General features: G+C 37.0%; 3 protein-coding genes across 3 annotated transcripts in view; 2 read left to right on the top strand and 1 right to left on the bottom strand.

The window, feature by feature from the left end:
• Positions 1-328: 328 nt before the first annotated feature.
• Positions 329-2,862, bottom strand: LOC117784605. The gene is made up of 4 exons (XM_034622395.1): positions 2,465-2,862; positions 949-1,564; positions 689-882; positions 329-590 (listed from the first exon to the last, which is right to left on the bottom strand). Exons 1-4 carry the CDS (start codon positions 2,745-2,747, stop codon positions 493-495), a joined length of 1,191 nt encoding a protein of 396 aa, XP_034478286.1. The 5' UTR covers positions 2,748-2,862; the 3' UTR covers positions 329-492.
• A 3,773-nt stretch (positions 2,863-6,635) lies between these two features.
• Positions 6,636-8,527, top strand: LOC117784832. Its single transcript, XM_034622661.1, has 3 exons — positions 6,636-7,329; positions 8,110-8,306; positions 8,376-8,527. The coding sequence occupies exons 1-3, from the start codon at positions 6,656-6,658 to the stop codon at positions 8,468-8,470; spliced, it is 966 nt and encodes a 321-aa protein (XP_034478552.1). The 5' UTR covers positions 6,636-6,655; the 3' UTR covers positions 8,471-8,527.
• An 817-nt stretch (positions 8,528-9,344) lies between these two features.
• The window catches only part of LOC117784046 (calcitonin gene-related peptide type 1 receptor), a 35,391-nt gene continuing 21,922 nt past the window's right edge, over positions 9,345-22,813 (top strand). Inside the window, exon 1 of the mRNA XM_034621644.1 lies at positions 9,345-10,293. The gene's annotated coding sequence lies outside the window, so the exon portion shown is untranslated. The remainder of the gene's footprint in view (positions 10,294-22,813) is intronic.

The raw sequence follows: 22,813 nt of genomic DNA, 5'->3' as shown, positions 1-22,813 counted from the left end.
AGATTTTAAGATTTTTTAGATTAATAATCTTAGTTTTCGTAATTTGGTCTTAGAATAATCTTGTTTTAAATAAAAAATATTTAAGATGAATGTTCTTGACTTTAGAAGTTGGTCTTTTTTTCCTGTGTAATCTTTTCCGTAGTCAGCCACACAACTGTAAATTAACTGGAATCCATTAACATTGATTGCCATCCTGATAATTTCGGTAATTTTAAACCTAACGTGAGGTTTCGTAAAATATTCCACCGTGAGTTAAAAATACAAAAAATGTTTTGTTTTTATTTGTTTATTTAAATATGTAAATATTTTTTATTTGATATGAATTCTATTTAAATAGTTTACATTAAATTAAGTTTTAAAGTTACATGACAGTTTAAATATTAAAATTTTAGAGCACTTTTCCCTGGCTGTAAATGCTATGCACATGGCTAAAACGTAGCTTAATCTAATGGCCACTTAACTGGACAGCTTGCCACTGCCACTTTAGAGAATTTATGTACGCAGGCGATAAGTCAAGCTGAAGCCTGTCTCCTGGGCTGCCTCGAGGGTCATGTCATCGCTGGAGAAGTGCAGCATGTAGGGCGGAGAAGCTGAGGAGGGTGGAAAGGAATAGAGGGAGTGATTGAAAGTAAACCAATATCAAGAGCAGGTCAAGGATGCTGCATGCTGCTTGTTGCAAGTTACTTACCAATTACGATTAGGTTATCGTTGGTGCCACAGTAATAGGTCGGCTGATAGGCCGGATTCTTGGTCAGCATGGACTGTGGTATCAGCAGATAGTCCTCCTGTCTGCCCGTCGTATGCACCGTCGCGTGGCATGCCTCATCATAGCCCTCGACCTCGTCCGTTTGCACCGACATGCTAAACTTGCTAAAGTTGTATCTGTGAAAAGAATGAAGTGCTCAGCTTGGTTTTTGCTTGCCACATGCCACATGCCACTTGACTCACTCAATCATGCTGGCACTGGGCGTCGACTTGATGCAAATGGTGTAGCTGGTGTCCGACATGTAGGGGAATCCCATGCTGGGCTGATAGTTGAAGCTGCGTATGTTGCCCGTCAGCTCCGTATAATACTGATGGCATCCAGCAGGTGCAAGCAGCTCGTAGTCGGCGTGATGTGAGGCAAAGATGTTGCGCAGATCCTGCAGACTGTTTGAGCCACCAAACGGTGTCATCCTGCGCCTGCTGCTGACCTGTGGCCCCTCCAGCTGTGTCACAATCAGGCGCCAGTTCGTCTGACTCCAACGCGTTGGCACCACAAACGTCAGCGTCAACTGATCAATGCCCGCGGCCACGTTGAAGGGCAGATACAAATGCTGGCCGGCATTGACGCCACACAGCTTAAAGTCGGCCGCCTCAAAGTAATCCCTGCACTCGAGCATACGCTCATCCGTTGCACTTGCCACCGGCTGTGGCAACTCGAACTGCTCAAAGTCAATGCGCAATTGTTGCACATTCGCACTGAACGCCTCGATGGTGTACTGACACGTGTCGCTGGCAAAGGTTGCCGGATTCCGGATAATGGTGCGCTTCAAGCGAGTTGTGGTGCCACACGCCATGTTGGCTGTTGAGGAGAAGAAGAGGCAGACAGCGGGGACCGTAAATAAGAGTTATCAATGCAAATTCCAACTCAATAAATGAATGTGAAACAAATATGTTAGCAAAACATGGAATACAACAAAATTCCTATATTTGTCATATTGGAGATATGAATAATAATAATAATAATATAATAATAATAATAAAAAAAACTTATTTTTCCGATTTATATAGTAATACATAATTTTTGAATCTTATTCTTAATTTTTATTTAAATTTTAAGAAGTGCAAAATAGTAATAAAATATTAATTTTAAATTAAAAGTTACGAAATAAAAGTAATTCCGTGATTTTTTATACCCGTTACTTAAAAAATAAGTAAACGGGTATATTGTGTTCGATTTTATTTTAAAAATGAAAAAATTAAAATTAAGATGAATATCTTTTGGATCCTACTTAAAAATCCTACTCTTTACTATTATAGGGTATTAAATCATAGAATCGGAATATCCTTAAGTTAGTAATTAAATATCAATATTTATTTAAAAGTTACGAAATATGAGTAATTCCATGATTTTCATTTTAAAAATGAAAAAATTAAAGTTAAGTTGAGTATCTTTTGAAGCATTCATATGATACATCACATGTACTTCATGGACGTATCTTAAGAATCCTACTTTTTACTATTATAAGGTATTATATCATAGAATCGCAATATCTTTAAGTTTTGGCAATACACCACTTGGTTCAAAAGATATTCAACTTAACTTGCATTTTTTGATTTTTCAATAAACGTTACCGATTAACTCTTATTTCATTAATTTTTCACTAAAAATCATATTTAATTATAATTTTGCACTTTTTAAATTAAAATTTAGAACAAGCTTAAAAGCCACAGTGAGCATAATCACAGTTGTTGCACCTACTTTCACAACAAACACCGTAAGTGCCGCAATAGCCGTTGACTGTGCCACCTTGACGCATGCACTTGAAGCGCGTGAGGCAGGTGCCGGTGGCGCCACCGTTTGTGGTACAGCTGTCCGCCAACGTGCTGCGTCGACGCGACTGTCGCCAAATTCCCGGCTCGCTTGGCGTCGGCGTCGGCGTCTCCGTCAGATTAAGCGGCACAAGGTCGGTTGCCACTGCCACAAGTTGCGCGTATGCGCAGGCGCACATGCCACAAATCAAAAACCAAATCAGTGACTGCATAATCCTTATTCTTGTTGCTATCCCGTTATTCTTGTGATTGTTGTTACCGTTGCTTACGCCTACACTTTCACATTTACAGTGAACGTTTGATTCTTCGGCGCTGCTGCTTTTATACGACGCCAGCGTCGGCAGCGCAAGCAACAGCGACAGCGACTGCGACTGCGACTGCGGCAGAGGAAGAGGCAGCGTCGGCATTGATGAGATTTTCGTGTTAGAAGCCACTTTGTGTCAATATTTGTTAAGTACAGAATCTAAAAGGCGACACAAGTCCGAGATCGATTATTATGTGGGCATTTGCTATGAATACATATGAATATATATGAATATTCAAAAAGTGTCATCCATGGTTTGTTTGCCAAGTGCCAAGTCATTGAACCTCGGCAACTAAACTAGCATCCGTGCTCTGCTTGAATGCCATAAACTGGGTTATGTTTGCACCCAAAATGTCGACATCGGCTTCATATCATTTATATGGCTATGATGATGTCAAAAAGTGAAAAGGTGCTACACATTCCATTCCTCTGTCTTCTATATAAATTGTTCGATAAATTGATGTGTGAATATGACGGAAAAAATTATCAATCAATTTGCTGATAGCAAAGCAATTGCACAATGCCAATTTGATATCGATAAATGCATCAAGCGCAACCCAAAGACAACAACCTGCAATTATAATACTCTGATACACATCACAGTTTATACATTTTTTAATAAATAGACTTGTTCCGATTTCAATTTTGACAAGATTTTTTGTCGAACATTTTGCGGTATAAAATAATAGAAAGTTTGAGAAACAATTTAGTTCCAAAATACACAATTAATTTAGAGTCAACAAATTCTCTTAAAGATATTGTCTCTCGAAATCAGTTAAGTTATAGAAACAGGTTAAATGGTATGTAAGATAAGATACCAACATGTTTACAGGTCAAATTTGACTTGCCACAAGAAGAGTTGTTTAACTTTTGCTAAGTTATAAATATTTCAAATAAATGAAAAATTATTCTACATTTTTGTAAAAAATATTAATATCCCAAATGATCAAAATTGGCAAGGTGCAAAATCGATTAAGATGAACTTGATCAAAAACACTAATGATCAAAATGACATTCCTCATGAATTTCGATTAAGTGTTGCCAGAGTTCTGAAAGCTCATAACAATCAAATTTTTAGAAAAAAATTGAAATTTTGTAAATGACCAAAATTTAGATGTTGAAAGAATTTTGTTGACAAAAAATTATTAAATTTCTATTTTACATGGGAATCGGTTAAGTTTTGACAAAGCTGTGGAAGATCAAGAAAAACGGAAAAATTCAAGAAAGTATGAAAATATACGGAAATAATCTTATATATTTTATTTTTCCAAATGTCAAAAATTAAAATGCAGAATCAAGTTCAAACAATAATCACTTTGAAATTCCGCATTAAAATCCGTTAAGTTTTTACGAAGTTATAATTATACCCTGAGCCCATTGAAAATGGGCAAAAAAGGGTATAATGTGTTTGGCAGAATGTATGTAACAGGCAGAAGGAGGGGTGGCAGACCCCATAAAGTATATATATTCTTGATCAGGATCAACAGCCGAGTCGATCTAGCCCTGTCCGTCTGTCTGTCCGTCTGTCCGTCTGTCCGTCCGTCCGTCTGTCCGTCTGTCCGTCTGTTTGAACGCGTCGATCTCAGAGACTGTAAGTGCTAGAGACTTCAAATTTGGAATGCAGGTTTGTGAATACCATACGCAGGTCAAGTTTGTTTCCAATTTTTGATGCCACGCCCCCTTCGCCCACAAATTGAAAAAAAACGATTTACAGGCGCAATTTTTGACATAGCACTCCCTAACTGAACAATCAGTTGAGAAGTATGCGTATTAAACGACCCTGAAAATTTCAAAGCGATTGACCCATAAATAAAGAAGTTATTTCGGAATTTAGATTTAGTTGAATAATTACATTTGGATGGCAAATCAAACGTGCGAGCGAGACAGCATGTTCACGTTTGTATGCAAGGCGCGCACAAACACAGTAAGAAATAGTACCAATTTTCTTTTGGGCTTCGATTTCAAGTACTATATGACCTAGAGACTTCAAATTTGTTATGTAGGTTCCTGGATACCATACGCAGGTCAAGTTTGTTTCCAATTTTAGGTGCCACGCCCCCTTCGCCCACAAATTGCACAAAACGATTTACAGGCGCAATTTTTGACATAGCACTCCCTAACTGAACAATCAGTTGAGAAGTATGCGTATTAAACGACCCTGAAAATTTCAAACGATTGACCCATAAATAAAGAAGTTATTTCGGAATTTAGATTTAGTTGAATAATTACATTTGATGGCAAATCAAACGTGCGAGCGAGACAGCATGTTCACGTTTGTATGCAAGGCGCGCACAAAGACAGAACGAATTAGTACCAATTTTTTTTTGGTACCAAATAAGAATTAAGCGATAAGCAAAAATATTATCGATATCATGTAATGAAAATGTTAATGTATAATTTATGTATATACAAATATACAATTTGATTAAAATATAATTGTGTTAATATATAAATATGTATTTTTGCATGGCAAAAATCAGCAGAAGCTGATAGCTATGTATGTATGAAATTGCATGAGAGAAATAGCGATCATTATGCAGCACTACTCTTGCATCTTTGCCGAGCACTGAAAGCTGCAAAATAATAATTTTAGTTATTAATATTTTCGATTCCTTACACATATATGTAATAAGTATCTGCTTATTATCGTTGTAAAAAAAAACTTAGCATTATCCGCTTTAAGAATCTCATAAAATTAGACATTGCCTTTTATTTCAAATTTCGCGCGCAATGCAGCAGCCTTTGGCAGGCTTGAATTTGTTGCGTAAGTGGGAGAGAGTGAGAGGAGGAAAATGGGTGCTGCCAGATTGCAGGCTGAGCAAAGTTGTAGTTTGTGGCTACTCTTGACACACATAATAATTTTAATTTACAAGTTTATTATATTAAAGTTTATTATATTAAACTTATTTAAAATTAATTAGAAATTGATAAATTGGTAAATCGCAAGTCGTAATCGTAATCGAGTGATGTATTAGTTCAGTGAGGCATTAATAACGTAGTCTGCAGTGATAAGCACAGTGACTTCAGAAAACCGAAAGTTGTTCATAGTTTCGCGTGTGTAATTTTTGATACCCTGAGCCAATTGAAAATGGGCAACAATCAACTTTTATAAAAGAGTATATGGGCTCAGGGTATCCTACTGTCGAGCGTGCTCGACTGTAGCCGCACCTCACCGCGAGCGAAGCGAGCCGGGGGTAGGCGAGCGAAGCGAGCCGGGGGTAGGCGAGCGAAGCGAGCAGGGGGCGGAGCCCCCTTGTTTTTAACTTAAAATAGATCAAAGTTTTTGATAAAGTGTAAAGCAGTCTAAATAATCTACAATTCATCATTAAATATAATTAAAACTTATAATTTTTTTAACTTGTTATTTGTTTTCAAACACTTTATTTTACGTGATGTGAAAGTTTATATAATACTTTTAATAATTGATACATTTCCAATTACTCAAAAAACATAAATCCAGAGTTTAAATTTATCGTGTGGTTATTAAAGCGTGTTGTCATTTCTTCCAATAAACAAATAATCAACACTTTGTATACTTTATAAATTAATCTCACTTTTTTTCCAGCCTGTCTGTCTGAGTTTATTTATTAAGCTTGTGGCTTGTCTTTTCAGGCAATTACATGCATTCTAATTGGAAATGTCTGCAAGTGACTTATATGAGTATGTAAATTCCAAATGAGACCCCTTGCATATGCGATAAGACTTATCGATTTCTTATCGAGGCGCCTTACATGGCTAATTAGTAGCCAGACGATAGTTGGCAGAGAATTCGCTTATAAAAGGCTGAAAACCTTTGACGGAAACTCAATACCCAAAATGAGGAGTTACATTGCAATTGTCATTCTGGTTGCGGTTGTTGGCGTCAGTGTTCAGGCTGCCTCAGTGGCAACGCCGAACTGTGGTGGCAGCACCTCCTCCAAGGATATCAAGCTGGTGAAGCCAACGAATCCGCCCAGAGAATGTGAATACCGTGTCAATGCCTACAGCAAGAATGTCTGTCAGTTGCGCATTGATTTTGCCATGACGCTGGCACAGCCGACGCTGCAGGAGGAGGGACAGGATCTGTACACGGCGGAGTGCACCCGGGATTACTTCGAGGTGAACGGACTGCGTCTGTGCGGCGTGGAGACCTGGCAACACATCTATGTGCCCTTCAATGCCAGCGCCGGCGTCTCCAGAGTTGACCTGCGTATTGTCCTGGCCAATCGGGCAGGTGGCAACTCCTTGCCCACTCCCGAGTGGAACATGCAGGTGACTCAGCTGGAGTGTCCTGCCGGTGCAGCCATTCGCGAACTATCGCGAAGGTCCAAGCAGCGTGCCAGCTCTATCAACGATGGTTTCCTTGTGGCGCCACCCGGTTGCCTCCAGTATTTCCCGGAATCCAAGGGTGTTGTAAAGTCCTTCAACTACAATGATGGCTCCGGCATTTATCCATCGAATCTGAACTACGCCATCTGCTTCCGTCGCACCACATCTACAAAAACACTCACGTGAGTTAAAGAATTGACTCACTTATACCCTGTGTTCATTAAAAGTGGACAAAAAACGGTATAATGTGTTTGGCAGAATGTATGTAACAGGCAGAAGGGGGCTTGGCAGACCCCATAAAGTATATATATTCTTGATCAGAATCAACAGCCTAGTCGATTGAGCCATGTCCGTCTGTCTGTCCGTCTGTTTGTCTGTGCGTTCGCCTATTTGAACGCGTCGATCTCAGAGACTATAAGAGCTAGAGACTTCCAACTTGGTATGTAGGTTCCTAGATTCCATACGCAGATCAAGTTTGTTTTTATTATTGGATCGGATCTCTATATAATATAGCTGCCATAGGAACTATATGTCGAAAACGAAGTTTTAGTTTGAAAATCTTCTTGGTTTTTTGAGATATCTAAACCAATCTGACACAATATACTTCTGGGCTGGTATTATCTATCCTGACCAAATTTGGTTGAAATCGGACCACTATATCATAGAGCTGCCATAGAGACGTTCAGTCCAAAATCAAGTTTTGGTAGAAAATTTTTTTTTCTCTTTGAGATATCTTGACCAAACTGATAGAATATGCATTTAGTTTGGTTTTATACATCCTGTCCAAATTTGGTTCAGATAAGTTTCCTATATCATATATCTGCCATAGGAACAATCGGTCGAAAATCAACTTTTAGTAAAGAGTACCTGGGCACAGGGTATCCTACTGTCGAGCGTGCCCGATTGTAGCCGCCCACTTGTTTATAATTCTTTCAATTTAATAAATTCCATTTCTTTTACAGAATTCGATCGTACTTCTTCCATGTGGGCGCCGAGGCATCAGCGAGCACTTTGCTCACCGATAGCTCCTGTTATCGAAGTGGCAGTTCCGGTGTTCAAAATGCCGACTATCTGATGGTGCCACAGGCCACGTTAGTGGACAGCAACCAACGCGCCACCTACTTTTGTGGCGCCACTAAAAAGGATGTGGTCATAAGCAGTAAGTTTCAGCTACTCTCCAAAAAGCTATTTCTTCAAAAGCTTTTAATCTATCCCTCTCTCTCTTTAGGCAACAACCCTGGTCCTTTGATTGTGCTTTTCAACAGCGATGAAATGTATACGCCCAACGATTCCGGCTTCGCTTTTACTTATACAGTACAATAAAAGTTTTGCTAGAATGTAAAACCTGCTAAAATAAAGTTGTGAGATGTTCAAAACTGATTTATGATTGTTTGAAAATAGCTTTCTTATCTAAACAGAGCAGTTGTGTTTTCCTTTTACTTTGTTCATATCGCAACGACTATCAATTATAGATACATATATATTTGCACACCTATCAAAATATCAACTTGACTTGACAATGCTTATCACTGATAATTACAGTTGAGATAAATAACTATCTCAAGTAGCGTTACAATTTGTGTGTCAACTTGTCTAATAACAAGAAACCTACTTGAAAACGACACATCAACAACTAATTTAAATTTACAAGTCAATAAATCCAAGTACAAGTATAAGAGCTTTATTGAGCTTAACTGAGCTAAAGCGTGCCTTGGATATGACTTGCTATTGTGAATGAATGAATATACTATGTTTTTAAGTTCAATTGTGCATGCAACAAGTGAGTATGTAATTTTCATTCAGTAATCATAATCACAATCAGAGAATTTACGTAACACGTGTCCCCTTTATTTTTCATAGAGCAATTTAATACAAAAATATTGATAATTTCTTAAATTTATGTGCCGACTCGAGCACTTCACAATTTAATTAGACCACAATTAGAATACATATGTACACAGATTGTGATTTATGAACTGCGTCAGTCCAAAAATAAATATTATAAAAATTATAAATCACAGAAACTGATATAGACAATACTTAAAGAACAACTAATCTGAGCTTATCAGCACTCAGTCGGAACTGAATACTTTTTGTGATGCGACGAGAAACATTCAACTAGCATTTATAGTGAAGACCTAAGTATGTATATTTTTAAATAAAGAAAAAAATTTGCTTTTATTATTTTCAATTTCAGTTTGTTTTGTTTTAACGCACCGATACATGTTAGCGCGCGCCAACGTATTCTGTTATACTCAAAATGGTCATGTTAAGCACACACTGCGTCTGTTAGTGCGCTGTTAAAAGAGAAGATACCCAATAGGAAATACGCGCAAGCAGCAGACAATGTGTAGAAAGCTCAAGCAGCCGGCCGGCGCAATTGTTGCGTGGCCTTTGAATGAATGTTTGTGGCATGCGGATTTCAGTTGCCGTTCAACTGCCGCGAATTCAGAACGTCCCACGCGGATGACAACATTATTTGTGTGGCGCGCAACTCAAAACCAATGTTGCGAAACTCACAATTGTTAAACGCTACGCTTTATTGTGAACATAAAAAAATAAGTTGTGAATGAAAAAAAAGTGGCGGCAATCAAATGAAAAAAAAATGAAACAGAATTTCAATGTGACATCAAATTAAAGTACATAACATTAATAATAACAAGTGTGTGTGTACTGCAAGTGAACATAAAAGGCTTTTAAAAAAAGAGAGTAAAAAGACGCACTTAGTTGTTGTAGTTGCTGGTTTGTTATCACCACTTGGAAGTGCGTGCCGCTTAAGAGCCAATTTAAGTGGCAGGCATTTAATCAAGTAAACTCGACTCGCCGCATTGTCACTGAGCGGGAGTAGGAGGAGTAGGAGGAGGCGACGCGGCGGCGTCCTTCACATGCCACAAGGTGGCAAGCACAGCTTCCCCTGGAGTGGATCTCATTGTTAGCTGCGCGCACATTTTCAAAATTCCCAGTGAAAACATTGCCATAAATTAACAACTAATTCAATTAACTGCTGGCAACGTCAACGAGGCAACGTTGCTGCCTCCCAGTTGCCACTGTTGCACTGTTGCAGGATATGCGACAAGTTGCTTAGAGGCAACACCAACACCCCTCCAACTCCGCTTCCCCTTCAGCCCTACAAATAACTCATTCCGGTAAGTTGATTTCGCATAAAGTACCCTAAAGTACACATGGGCGTCAAGTGGGTGGGCGTGGCACAATTATGAAACTGTACTCGAGTAAATTATTGACTAACACCTAGCTGCGATTTGAATGTGGCCCAGTTTTTATATTTGTCCTGAATTCAAGCATTATGCAAATTTTCAGGGCTCCTTTTTTATGGCCTTACCGTTGGCAAATCTCAGCTGCATAAATCAAAGCCAACTTTCTGACTTTTGGCCATTTGACACGCCCACCTCTATTCAGATGCTGACGTGGCACGTTGCAAAGCCATAAATCTTTAGCCAGTTCGGCAAATGTCTTTAATTGTTTAGCTGAACAACAAATTTTTGCTTACAATTCGAAATTCTAAAAATGGGAAACAAATCGAAATCCGAATACACGTTATCGAGCGTAATCGATGATTTCATGCAGCGCAACTTTACTATCATTGTGGCACGATCATGATGTATCTGCAACCATTTGTCACTGTTCGCTCCAACAACAACAATAAGTTAAGAAGTTAACAAGTTGAGCCTAACGAGCGATCCGATCCCAAAGTAAATACAATTTGCGAGCAAAACATGCCGTTTATTGTCTATTTGACATTAGGCGCTTACCTGGCGCTCCTCCGACTCATCTGCTTTCCCCCTTCCCCTTTCCCACTTATGATAGTCGTATACTATCAGTTGGCTTCTACTACTTACATATTTATCAGCTTTTAGTTTAAACAATAAACTTGGCAGAAGGCAAAATGCACACGATTCTTAGCCAAAATGCGACAATGACGATGACGTTGTGTTTTGGTGGATCTGTGGGTGGTTTTGTTTGTCTTTTTTGCTGTTGTTATTGTTGTTATTATTATTGTTGTTGTGCACGTGGTCGCTAATGCAACCGCAATAAGCAAATAATGGCAGACACTAGATTTATTTCTCATATAGTACATACGCAAACAGCCAGATTTTCTGTGGAATTGGCGACGCGTTGCTTTTAATGATACAAGAAATCTGTATACGAAATAAGTTCAAATATAATGCTTTAGAATTGAAAATGCAAATAAACTTAGTCAGATGATTCCTATTCAGCTGATCTGAAGACCTCATCTTCTTCAGTTTCTGATTTTCTGATTTTCTACATAAAAACAACTATTGAGTGATCTTCTCATATGTTTAAACATTGAAGAACTTGAATGAACTATCTACGCCAATTATTCGACAAGTACTTTTCTTAAAGCGGGGACTGTAATCATTATAAGCTTTATAATAATCAAGAAATAATCATTATTCTACGAGTTTCTTTTTTTTCTCAAAAATAATGATTATTTCTTAAGTTTTATTTTTATGCTCAAATATAAGGAATAAGTAAAATTGCATAGATTACCCTTAACGATACTCTTTGGTATATATTTCACTTTATTTTTTTAAGTTCCTAGAAATGCATGATTTTTCAATTGCAAAAAAAAATCAAAATATTCAATATTTACTGCCCCTGAAAAAAAACCAAATAATAGACTTTCTTTAACGATTTTTTAATTTTTTAAAAGCTATTTTTTCAAATCTTTATGTATATTTTTAAAGTGCACTTTAAAATGATGTCAATATCTTTATAGTCGTTTGATTGCTCAATTCAAATTTCCATTTCATTGTATTTATATTATTCTTTATTTAAATAAGCTATACTGTACAATATACCGGCTATATATTAGACACAGCAAGTCTTGTCTACTACTTCCCCTTAATTTAGACTTTTTAAACATTTTGTTTATCAATAAAATTGATCGCCTGAATAAAATCGATAATAAAATAAACACTATAAATATATTAAGCATTTGTAGAATAATTTTCTAGTCAGCCATTCCACATTAGATTCATACTTCCGTTTAGATTATTGGTTACCCCTTGAACTTTATTTATCAGCAGAAAAATTTGTATCTTTATCGAGATGGCAATCTTTTCACACTGGCTAAATGCCAAGATACATTAAAGCAATTAATTATCTCACTGGATGATAATCATTAAATGTTTCTCACAAATACTGAATGTTTATTGCATGAAGCATTTTTAATTAATTGCAATCGCAAACTATTTTCGGCTGAAAACATCAAAACCGCATTTTCCATCAGATTTTTGAGCTGAAATTTTGTCTGCCGAATCTAAACAAATAATGAAAATATATAGGAAAAAAACATTTTGGCGCGCAAATGTTGTTGTTGATTGAAATTGAATTGTGCGCTGAGCTGTGGATAGGTTCAATCAATTTTCATTATGCCCCACAATGGGCTGGGTCGTTGCCGTGGCAGGGGCAAGGGCAGGGGCAGGGATTGGGGGCAGAGGCTAAATCGTCTGCCTAATCATCGTCATCGTCATCGTCAATGGTCAATCATTAATACTTTTGAATGCTCACATGCTTCGATGCTGCTGAAATTGGCAACGTCAAAGGCTAAATGACGAAATTAGAATTAAAATTAAATTTAATTGTTATTGATCTCCATAAAGAATTACAATGCAAAGTAGAAAACGCGCGCAAAACGCTCATGAAACGCGCGTGCGTTGTGCTGAGTCATCCGGATGGGTCAGGTTTTAAATGCAACAGTTGCGTGTCTTCAAGCCAGAGAAGCAAACAAACAAACCAACAGGTGGACAGGTAAATAAACTAGACAACTAATGTGACTCTTACATGGCCAACTGTGTGCGGGTTCAATTAACGCAATGACAACGCTGAGACGAGATGCTGCTGACAGCCAACAAGATGTGCATCTGTGGGGGCAACTCTGGACCCTGCCACGCCTTAAATGGTAGCGCCTGGTTGCAGCGTGCAGCAAATCGCCAATCGACATAGAAAAAAAGAAAAAAATGTGGCAGAAAAAGTTGTTAATTGGAATTTAACAAGCACTAAAAGCGTCTAATGGAATAGATGCCCAAGAATAGGCTCGATGAGATGAGCTCAACTGAGCTGAGCTGATCTGTGCTGCATGTGCTACTGTTGCCACTTACCACTTAGTACATATTAACCAGTTACCAGTTTACCCACTCAACCAACGCACTAAATTCACTCTGACAGCAGCAACTCAGATATGCCTTGTTCTTGTTGTTGTTCTTGTTATCGTGTCAGCAAATGTAGAAATTAAGTTTTGTCTCATTTGATGGACGCTGTAGTTGAAGCTGTTGCCGGATGAAAAAAAAAAAACCATTGGCATTGAGATCCAGCAGTCATGGGCCTGTCAGTATCATTTACGTGCTGACTGCTGCACAGAACAATCAGCTTATTTGTCTGTCTCGACTAAACATTTCAAAGCCAAACTGATGCCAAAGGCCAGTCCCCAGTCTATCCTTCTGTTGCCTGCTTCCTGTTTCATCTACCGATTCAGTTGCAAGCAGAGAACTGGCTGTTGCATGACCATTCCCAGCGGCAGACACAGTCGTGATGTTCCTCCGCTGCATTCCACTGTCCAAGACATCAGCATGCAATTGTCTTCTCCTTCAGCTACAGTCCAGCCTGCCTATGATCACCAAATTGCCAAATATAAATATAATGATATTCAAGGGATTAATTAATCACATTTACGTTTTCAATTGCTTAAGAAATTATTACTGCATCAAATTACTTGCGAAATTTAATAAACTGATTTTCTACAGTACAACCTCGCTATGATTAGCATAACTATATATTATTTGTGTTGAGTCATCATTAAAGTTTGTTAAACTATTTCAAATAATTCACTATTACGTTTTAAAATGTTGCTGAAATGTTCATAAAAATATATAAAGTGTTATTAAATAAATAAAAATCTTTAAATAACTAAAAATGCTAAAACCATTTCAAATAATTCACTATAACGTTGGAAAATGCTGCTGAAATGTTCATAAAAATATATAAAGTGTTACTAAATAAATTAAAATATTTAAATAACTAAAAATGCTGATTTTGATTGTGACTAGTGTAATAATTTACAAGGATATCCTTGTAGCACTAGAAACTAAGATAAATAAATACATATTAAATAAATAAATATTAAAAAAAAAGTTAAATTTTTTATAATTTTATATTTCACAGAAGAATTTCTGAATTATTCAGGTTACTAGAAATCGGTATATAACTTTATCTGATCTGACAGTCGTAGCAAATTTTCCATATTAGCTGTGATATGAAATATTTATTTAATTTTTCATCCAGTAAGTAACATATTAAAAAACTTTAATTAATTTACGGTCATAAAGTGAATTTGGCTAAGAAATTGTGGCAGAAAAATGTAAAAGGAAATTGAAAATAAAATAACAAGTTTTAATTGAAATATAACTATGTAATTATAAGTAGAAGATGTAGTTTAATCAAAAATTTTGTCTCATAATTGAGTAGAATCTATAGAATTTAACAAAGAGTTTAATTTTAAAGTGAAGCTAATCAATTAGAAATCTGTTTTTCTTGAAACATAGATTTGTACACGGAAATATTAATACTTAAATTCCAATATTAAAGTAAAGCGTAGTTAGAACTGACCGCATACAATACACTTTGTGTATAGCTGGAAAATAGTTGCTATCAAACTTTTGATTACTTTGGTGGTGGTGTTGTTGTTGTCGTTGTTTGTTGTTGCTGCTTCTGCCTTTGACAGGCAACTGGCAACATGGGAATTTTACTTTTTGGGGCACAAGCCACTGCAAATGTTGCTGACAGCTCACGCCGCAGCGTTAGTTCAGCTTTAGGTCGCTGTCAGCGCTAATGAAACAGCAGCAGCAACAAGATGAACAGCAACAGCAGCAACAACAACAACCAAAAGTGGCAATAACCAAAAAAGAACTGCACATGTCACACGTGCCGCATCTTTTGATAAACCAAAAGGCAGTCAACTGGTTTTCCGGCCAAAGCAAATGAACAAGCCATAGAAGAGGACCACAATAGTGGCTGCTCTTGCCCCTGCTCTTGCCACCCTGCCACCCTGCCACATCTCTGCCCACTGTCAGTCTGCCACGCTCAATTTGGGCCGCACGCCGCGTCGCTGACATTAATCAATTGCATTGGGCGAGCGCTCGCTCAGCGGGAGGTGCACGAGGCAGAGGCAGAGGCAGAGGCAGAGGCAGAGGCCAGAGTTGGCTGGCCATAAATTAAAGGCCTGGCTTGTGGCAGCTAGTTGGATAACTGCAACAACACCTGTTGCCACGCTGTATGCACTTTGTCGCCTGGTGGCCACTTCCGTTTTTCCGTTTCGCCTGCAATGCGATCCGATACGAAAGATGATTTGCAGCGTCTTTTAAGGCTGAACACTGATATGCTCTTAAGATAACGCAAAAGCAGCTGCCAAGCGAAAGATGAGAGTGAGAGAGAAAGATAGAGAGAGAGAGAGAGAGAGAGAGTGAAGAATAAACAGCAAGAAAGAGTGAAGAATAAAGACCAAGAAAGAGTGAAAGAGAGATGTACACTGATAAAAAAATGTTCTAAAATCCAAATTTTGTTCTCGAAACTAAGAATTTTGGTCTAAAAAATTCGTCGAGAACATAAAATTCTTAAAGTAAGAAGACACATCTTGGTTTTGAAAACATTTCAAATAAGAGCAAGCTCTTATTATAAGAATAAAGGTTATTTTTATAAGAATAAATGTTCTTAAAATTAAATCAAACAAAAAAATATAAGGAAAATTTTAAATTATATAATTTTTGTATTGTTTTATTTTGATATATATACAAATAAGAGCAAGCTCTTATTATAAGAATAAATGTTATTTTTATTAGAATAAATGTTCTTAAAGTTTAAGTCAAACAAAAAAATATAGGAAAATTTTAAATTATATCATTTTTGTATTGTTTTATTTTGATATATATACATTCTATTTTGGCTAAGTAATTTTATAAATGTTCTTTATCTATGTTTTTTTTTCTGGTAAACAGTGGGTCTCGAACCCGTGCCTGGTTTCATAACTGAAGCGGCGTCTCTAACCCCAGAGCCACGGGTCAACTTTCCTAAAAAAAAAAAAAAAATTTACATATTTATACTTTCCAAACAATTTAAAATTTTTACTCTTGTATTAAGATTATTTTAATTATTTAGATTAATATTCTTAGCACTAATGTGGTCTTAAAATAGTCTTATTTTAAGAACAAAATATTTAAAATTCATTTTCTTGATTTAAAAAGCTGGTCTTTTGTTTTTAGTGTAGTACAAAGAGCAGTCAAAGAACTTGCAACTTTCTCGACACTTGAGCAACAATGTTTAACATGTCGCACTGCCAAGCCCATAAATCACGCGTAAAATACCAACTACACACGTCTCACATTTCCCCCTTTGCTCTAAACACATTCTTCACACTTGTGGAGACACTTGTTGCCATTAGCTGCAAGAAGAAGCCGCCGCAAATACGTTAAGCTCCATTGCGACATTTGCTAAATTTGTTGCCGCCCGAAAGCCGTTGACTTTGCGCACACTTGATTGACACATCAAGAGTTGTGAGTGTGACACATTCACACACATATTTACATAAATTCAGGCACACACACTAACAAGCTTATCAAGACTTTGCTGGCCACAAAACCGGAAGTCGCATGTCAAATGGCATTCGACATTTTGGCGTTGACGCCGACAACTGCAAATCAAAACAACGCCAAGCAAAGTGACATTTCAAATTTACAGAAATCACTGAGAAATCTTCTGGGCATGGCTCCAGAAACCACAAACAACAACAACAACAACACAATGAACACAACTGCGGTTAAGTTTTGCGTGCGTTATTGCAATTAAACGATGCGTGTCTGTTGTGTCTGTTAGGTGTGTGCGTGTGTGGGTGTGTCTGAGTGTGTGGGGTGTTTTTCTTCAAATAACAGATAAATTTCTCACAGTTGTAAATAAATTGTAAAATCTTAAGAGGATTAAACGTTTATAAATTGGCAAACTTTATTAAATGAGCTTAGCTCTGACTTTAACAATAGCTCGGGAATTCTTCATAATAGAAAATTGTTATTCAGAAATCAAAACTCTGAAAGCCAACCAATTTTTCGAAGAAAATTAAATGCCATTTAGAACTTAAATAAGAAAAGGACTTTATTTATTTACTTTATATGTATGATAAGAGTATATCAATAAATAAAAATGTTGTTGACATTTAAAATAAATTTCTGTGTCTAAAACTGTTTTTGAAAAATCAACCTGATTCATATAAATTCTGTCAAACAAGAATATTTCCGGTTTGTTACAAAAACTAAAAAAAATTATATGCTGTAATATATTTAATTTTAAATGACTTTCGATTCGATTTATGAACTGGCTTTTGGAAAAGCTCAGCTCCAAACCAAAATTTAAGCACGCCAGTCAAAAAGCAACAGCAAATTAATCAATTTGCTTATAAGGCATTAGTTTGTTGCATCTTCTGCATGTTAATGCGTAAATCAGGTTAGTCTTTTGGCAACCCGACGTATGCGTAATATTTATATGACGTTGCCTGGGCGGGCACATGTGGCAGCGTGCCAACTGAGGCGACATCGGCGCGTGGCATAAATAAACACATTTGCGGTGTTGCAGCAACAGCAGCAGCTGCTTCTTGTGCATTCAGCATGCATCTCAAAGGCAGACAACATGAAAATTGCATTAGAAGGAGAGAGTGAGAGCAGGGCGTATAAAACTTACACCCACACACACACACCCAGGCACACCCACAGCCCAGTCAGTCCGATGTCATCGTCTCTAACTTTGTCCCCATTCAACTGTAATGAGCAATTAAAAAGCTGCACATAATTTAATTATAAAATACACGAAACAAACAGAGTGCAAAGAAATGTTGCCGCCAGTTTGTCACACTGTCAATCTGCCAATTGCGGCCAATTTGAACGAGTGTCAATCATTTAGAATGTTGCCAAATTAACGTCGTCTTCTTCTTAAATTTGCTGTAACTTGTTTGTTTAATGGCCAATCTTCATGTCAACTAATAACTGAGAGTTAACCATTCTGACAGCCGCTAATTAGTTTGCTTTCTTCCTTCCTCCCTCATATTCTGTATCCTCTTTGCAGAGTGTATAGCAACATTAATTAAAACCACAAAAACCGATGGCTACACATTTTCTTTCAATTAGACAAACTAAAAACTTCCGGATTGCGGCTGGCAGCACTCTGAACTTGCCACATTTGAGAGTGACTGTGGCAACACAACCCCATTAAGAACTTCGGGTCAAGCCAATTGGATTCGTATGCAAAAGGAATTGTAGCAAAGAGAAATCCTGTTACCAGAACAGAGCTCAACTCTGACCCTATTTTTGCCTGTCGTTGAATTAAAAATATGTGTGTAGCCAAATTAAAGCTACAACTTGGCAGTGACAACGACTGCTGTATTTAATGGCCCAACAGCTTTAACCATACCCTGTATGTAGTACCATCAATAGGGTATAAACTGCTTAAAGATGATCTAATGAAATCATATTTTATGACCACGTTTTAATGAGTCTATAAAAAGCTAAGGCAGTTTGGAAATTAAATCCTAAAAGGCGGCAATAAAATTTAAACACTTGCTTTATATAGAGAATTTCACTATAAAGACTAATATCTATATTAGCAAGTTATCAATTAAAACAGCAATTGTTGGTAGATCATCTTCTAAAAATATAAACAATTGAAATTCGATTCCAATTTGTACGAAAATTTTTGGTATAACATTTTTAAAAGTTTATCCGCTTAATTTCTTCCTCTTTTCCATTTGTTTAATATATTTTCTATTTATTTGTACTGTGTTTAATCTTTATTTTTACTAAGTTAAGACCTGCTTAAATGCAGCTTTGAAATTGATTTAATTAGTACTTTCTTATTTATAATTAACTAAATATTAAAAGCTTCAATTTTATTATATTTATTTACAAAATTATTATTTATTTATTTTTTTATTTATTTATTGTCAGGCTAAAATATTTTATTTTTAATTTCAATATTTGTATCAGTTAAAAATAATGAAATTAATTTTTCAACAGGGTATTCCTTATTTAGTCAAGTCAACCGATATAATTAACAGAAAAATTTCTTAATTTTTACTTACATAATTTAATTTTTATATTTGGATGAGTTAAAATGAAATAAATTAATTAATAAACACTTGCAAATTAATTGTTTAGCAGGGTATTTCTTAGTTAGTCAATAGAGATAAAGCTGCCGGGATTTGTCCACATTCCTTAGGCAATATGATAGCCCAGCTAATGAGTTTCGGGCCAGGAGTATAAATAATGCAAAGCGTTTCATAACTACACTTAAAGAGCGACGGCTGGACACTTGGACACTCGACTGGACAGCTTGACAGACGGACAGACGGACAGACTGACAGTTGGATAACAGTCAGCAAATTGAGCAACTGGACAGGACACTCATACGCCATGTGGGACATGAAAATGAACATTTCTGAATGTACATAAATGTATAAATGTAAATGCTTTAACAAATGTCCATCTTCACATGTCTGTGAATCGAACACATTTCACGCTGGTCAAGTTGGTTCTTGGTTGGTGTTGGATGACTCTTCAGGTTGTGTTTATGGTTACTATATCCGGATATTGATATCCAGTCAATATCCTTTTGAACTCGCATTGCACGTAATGGCAATCAAATCAGGGCGTTGTTTGCTCGTATTATTTATGAAACCTCGACGACTTATAGGGCTACTGGAATGAGATTTGGGGTCGAAATTGAGGCTTCTCGACAATTGGCATTTGTTTTTCTTCCGCCCAACTGGGGCAAGTCCTTTTGCAAGTGCGAGTACACACAAAACTCATTGAGCGGAAGTAATTTAAGTTTAAGCAAATTGTTTGAAATTCGTGACTGAGCATAAAATTGCCTACTTACTCGCATACGAATTTAATCAAGGACTATTCTTCTTACTTCTGTGCGATTTATTTTTTCTTTTTCTTTGGCTTGGCTTTTGTGGGCTATTTTAATTGGATCGCGGCGATTTTTGACGTTGCGAGTTGATTAAATATGCATAAGAAGCAATTAAGTGAAGTGTAAACGGGCGTCGGCTGTGTCCTGCATGTATCCTGTGTATCCTGTGAGCATCAGGCATCGCGATGCCTACGTAATTTATGCTAAGTTATTGCATATTATATCAACGAGTATTGCGGCCAGTTTACTGACTTTTATGACCAAAACAAACTCGGCGAAAGATGAGTAAGTGTGTAAATAGAAAAGTGGAATGGCAAAAGGCATTAAGAATATCCTTTTACCAGGGACCAGGGGACGACTATGGCAACCGTTGCCAGCCACTGAAATTAAAACGCTTAATTGAAGTTGTTGTTCTTCGTCCTTTGTTGCTACTCTTGGCCAAAAGTCTTTTGTTCTCTTTTTAGCCCGTTTCGTTTGCTATTTTTTGTGGCTGCAATATTGCAGGTAATTAAGCAACCCCTAACTCTAACGCTTACCCTTACTTTCCTTAGAACAGACCCCAAAGTCAACATAATTCACTGTCTGAATTTCATTTTTGGTATGCTTCCTTTTCACGCCTTCGCTTGGCATTAAGTGGTTTTTTCAAGGTTGCTCTCTAGCCGCAATTCTTCCATCCCCTCTCTTCCCTTCTCCTCAACCCCCTCTAAAATGTTGGCTCATTGTGCGTGAAGGCTTATTTTTTAATTTTATGAAGACCCTTTGCAAGAACTAAGGCGATTGAGTGTAAAATGCTTCAAGTGAAGCTAAGAGCACAAAATCTTCAACTTGAAAGCATTTCTTTAATTTGCTAATGGAGGCTTAAAACCCTGGCTTAAATTTCCACTTGCCTTGCTTAAGCCAAATCTTTCTGACTGAATTCATTTTAATATTTATAACTCACATGTGAGGCCAAAAGATGACATAAATATTTATTACTTGCTGAAACTGACTGGAAAATCGAGGCGAACATCGATGGAAATTATTGCTTCATATGCAAATTTATTAGGCAGAAAATTACTCTTATAATAAATCAAATTGAAGTTGGAACGCCCTTTGTAAATAAGTGCAGATAAGTATGCAAATAAATGGTTTGCGCTTAATTGATATTTACTATCGTCAATACTATCGATTATTTTTCAGTTCAGCTTTTTTTAAGCTATAAAATTTCCTCATTTACTGCTGTTAGTCATGTTTAATGATTACATAAATGTATTTCTGGAGATGGAATTCGATATAGTTAATAGAAATTCGCTTAACTTTACATGAATACATATATAGTTGTTGAAATAAATAAACTTAATTGTTTATCTGCATATAAAGGACAATTTTTGAGTTAAAGAACACTGAACTCTATACCTCATTATATCCAATTCCATAATGTAAATCTAAAGACATTTCCATATAAAGTCAGTCCACATTTTCTATGATGTTGAAACCCAATAACATTAAGCAACCAAAACAAATAGAATAATCAAATAAACTGTTCGAATGACTGAACGAAAATCTTCATGGAGTCAAAGTTCAAGAGAGTTTTGAAATTCTAGATGGGGAAAGGTAAGGAAAGAACCAATCAAATGTTGTTATGCATAACAGTAAATGTTGCATTTGGTTAACCCAGTTGAGTGCTGTGTGGCATGCATGCTTGCCGCATTTATTGCATGCAACATGAACTATGCAAAATTATGCAGCCAAGAAACATGCATTTTGCAGCTGCCACTGAAATTGTTGTGCTTATCTACATGGAATGAAAATGGCCAAGGCAACAGGAGTGAGGCAGCAGAAAATACGAATGGAAAATGAGAAAATGGATATAGTCATGGTCGGATCTGAAAGCAGACATTTCGCATATTGTTGCGGTTTGGTTTGGCTTGGCTTGGCTTGGCAAAAGTCATTTGGCATACTCTAATGGCCATAATTTGCTAAATGCTGAACACCCAACCGAAATCCACCCGACACTATCTCAATTAAATGAGTATCTTCTGCTGGAAGCTCGGATTTGTTTGCAGTCGAGCGAAAAGTTTGCCACACAGTTGCCAGCTCGTCTTAATGGCGCATAAATTGTTGCAAGTTTATTGAATTAGTCGAAGCTGACAGAAGCAACCATAACAACAACAACAACACTGGAGGCAACTGTGTGAAATCTTGCAAGCAAATCGTGAACGTCATTTTAATTGGCAGCCAGGCGAGCAATCACAAATATCCAGAATGTATCTCACTCAGATAACAAGACAGTGCGACCCAAAACAAGGTTCAAAGCACAAAAGCAACGCAAATTCAATTGGCCAACGGGGCCAACATGGCACAAAGCAAAAGGCAAAAGGCAGAAGGCAAAAGGCAAATCAGATAATGCCAAATGGCAGGCACTGTACAATGCGTTCCGCTTGTTGTGCCGCTGGACACGGCAGCCAGTCAACTGGTTTAGGGCATATACATACATATAGATACACAACAAATACACACACACACACAGCAAGCACAACAAACGAATAAAGAACACACGCCTTGTAATGAGCTTGTGATTGTATCCGACAGATACATTTGTGTTATTCACTCATATAGACACACACACACACACGCACACTCATTTGTTGGCATTCAGATTTATGCTCATGTTGCTGATGCTGCTGCTTTTGTTGTTGT

The sequence above is a fragment of the Drosophila innubila genome (assembly GCF_004354385.1).
Source record: "Drosophila innubila isolate TH190305 chromosome 2R unlocalized genomic scaffold, UK_Dinn_1.0 1_C_2R, whole genome shotgun sequence".
Taxonomy (NCBI): Eukaryota; Metazoa; Arthropoda; class Insecta; order Diptera; family Drosophilidae; genus Drosophila; species Drosophila innubila.
The sequence above is the reverse complement of the archived record's forward strand: the minus strand, read 5'-3'. Positions and strand labels throughout refer to the sequence as shown.

What these genes read in the sequence shown, in the direction of transcription:
- LOC117784605 (XM_034622395.1), bottom strand. Translation starts at nt 2,747, where the DNA reads ATGCAGTCACTGATTTGGTTTTTGATTTGTGGCATGTGCGCCTGCGCA. An exon ending in TTACGGTGTTTGTTGTGAAA is followed by an intron (nt 1,565 to 2,464) that starts GTAGGTGCAACA and finishes TCTCCTCAACAG; the next exon opens with CCAACATGGCGTGTGGCACC. An exon ending in CCCAGTGCCAGCATGATTGA is followed by an intron (nt 883 to 948) that starts GTGAGTCAAGTG and finishes TTCTTTTCACAG; the next exon opens with ATACAACTTTAGCAAGTTTA.
- LOC117784832 (XM_034622661.1), top strand. Translation starts at nt 6,656, where the DNA reads ATGAGGAGTTACATTGCAATTGTCATTCTGGTTGCGGTTGTTGGCGTC. An exon ending in ACATCTACAAAAACACTCAC is followed by an intron (nt 7,330 to 8,109) that starts GTGAGTTAAAGA and finishes TTTCTTTTACAG; the next exon opens with AATTCGATCGTACTTCTTCC. An exon ending in AAAGGATGTGGTCATAAGCA is followed by an intron (nt 8,307 to 8,375) that starts GTAAGTTTCAGC and finishes CTCTCTCTTTAG; the next exon opens with GCAACAACCCTGGTCCTTTG.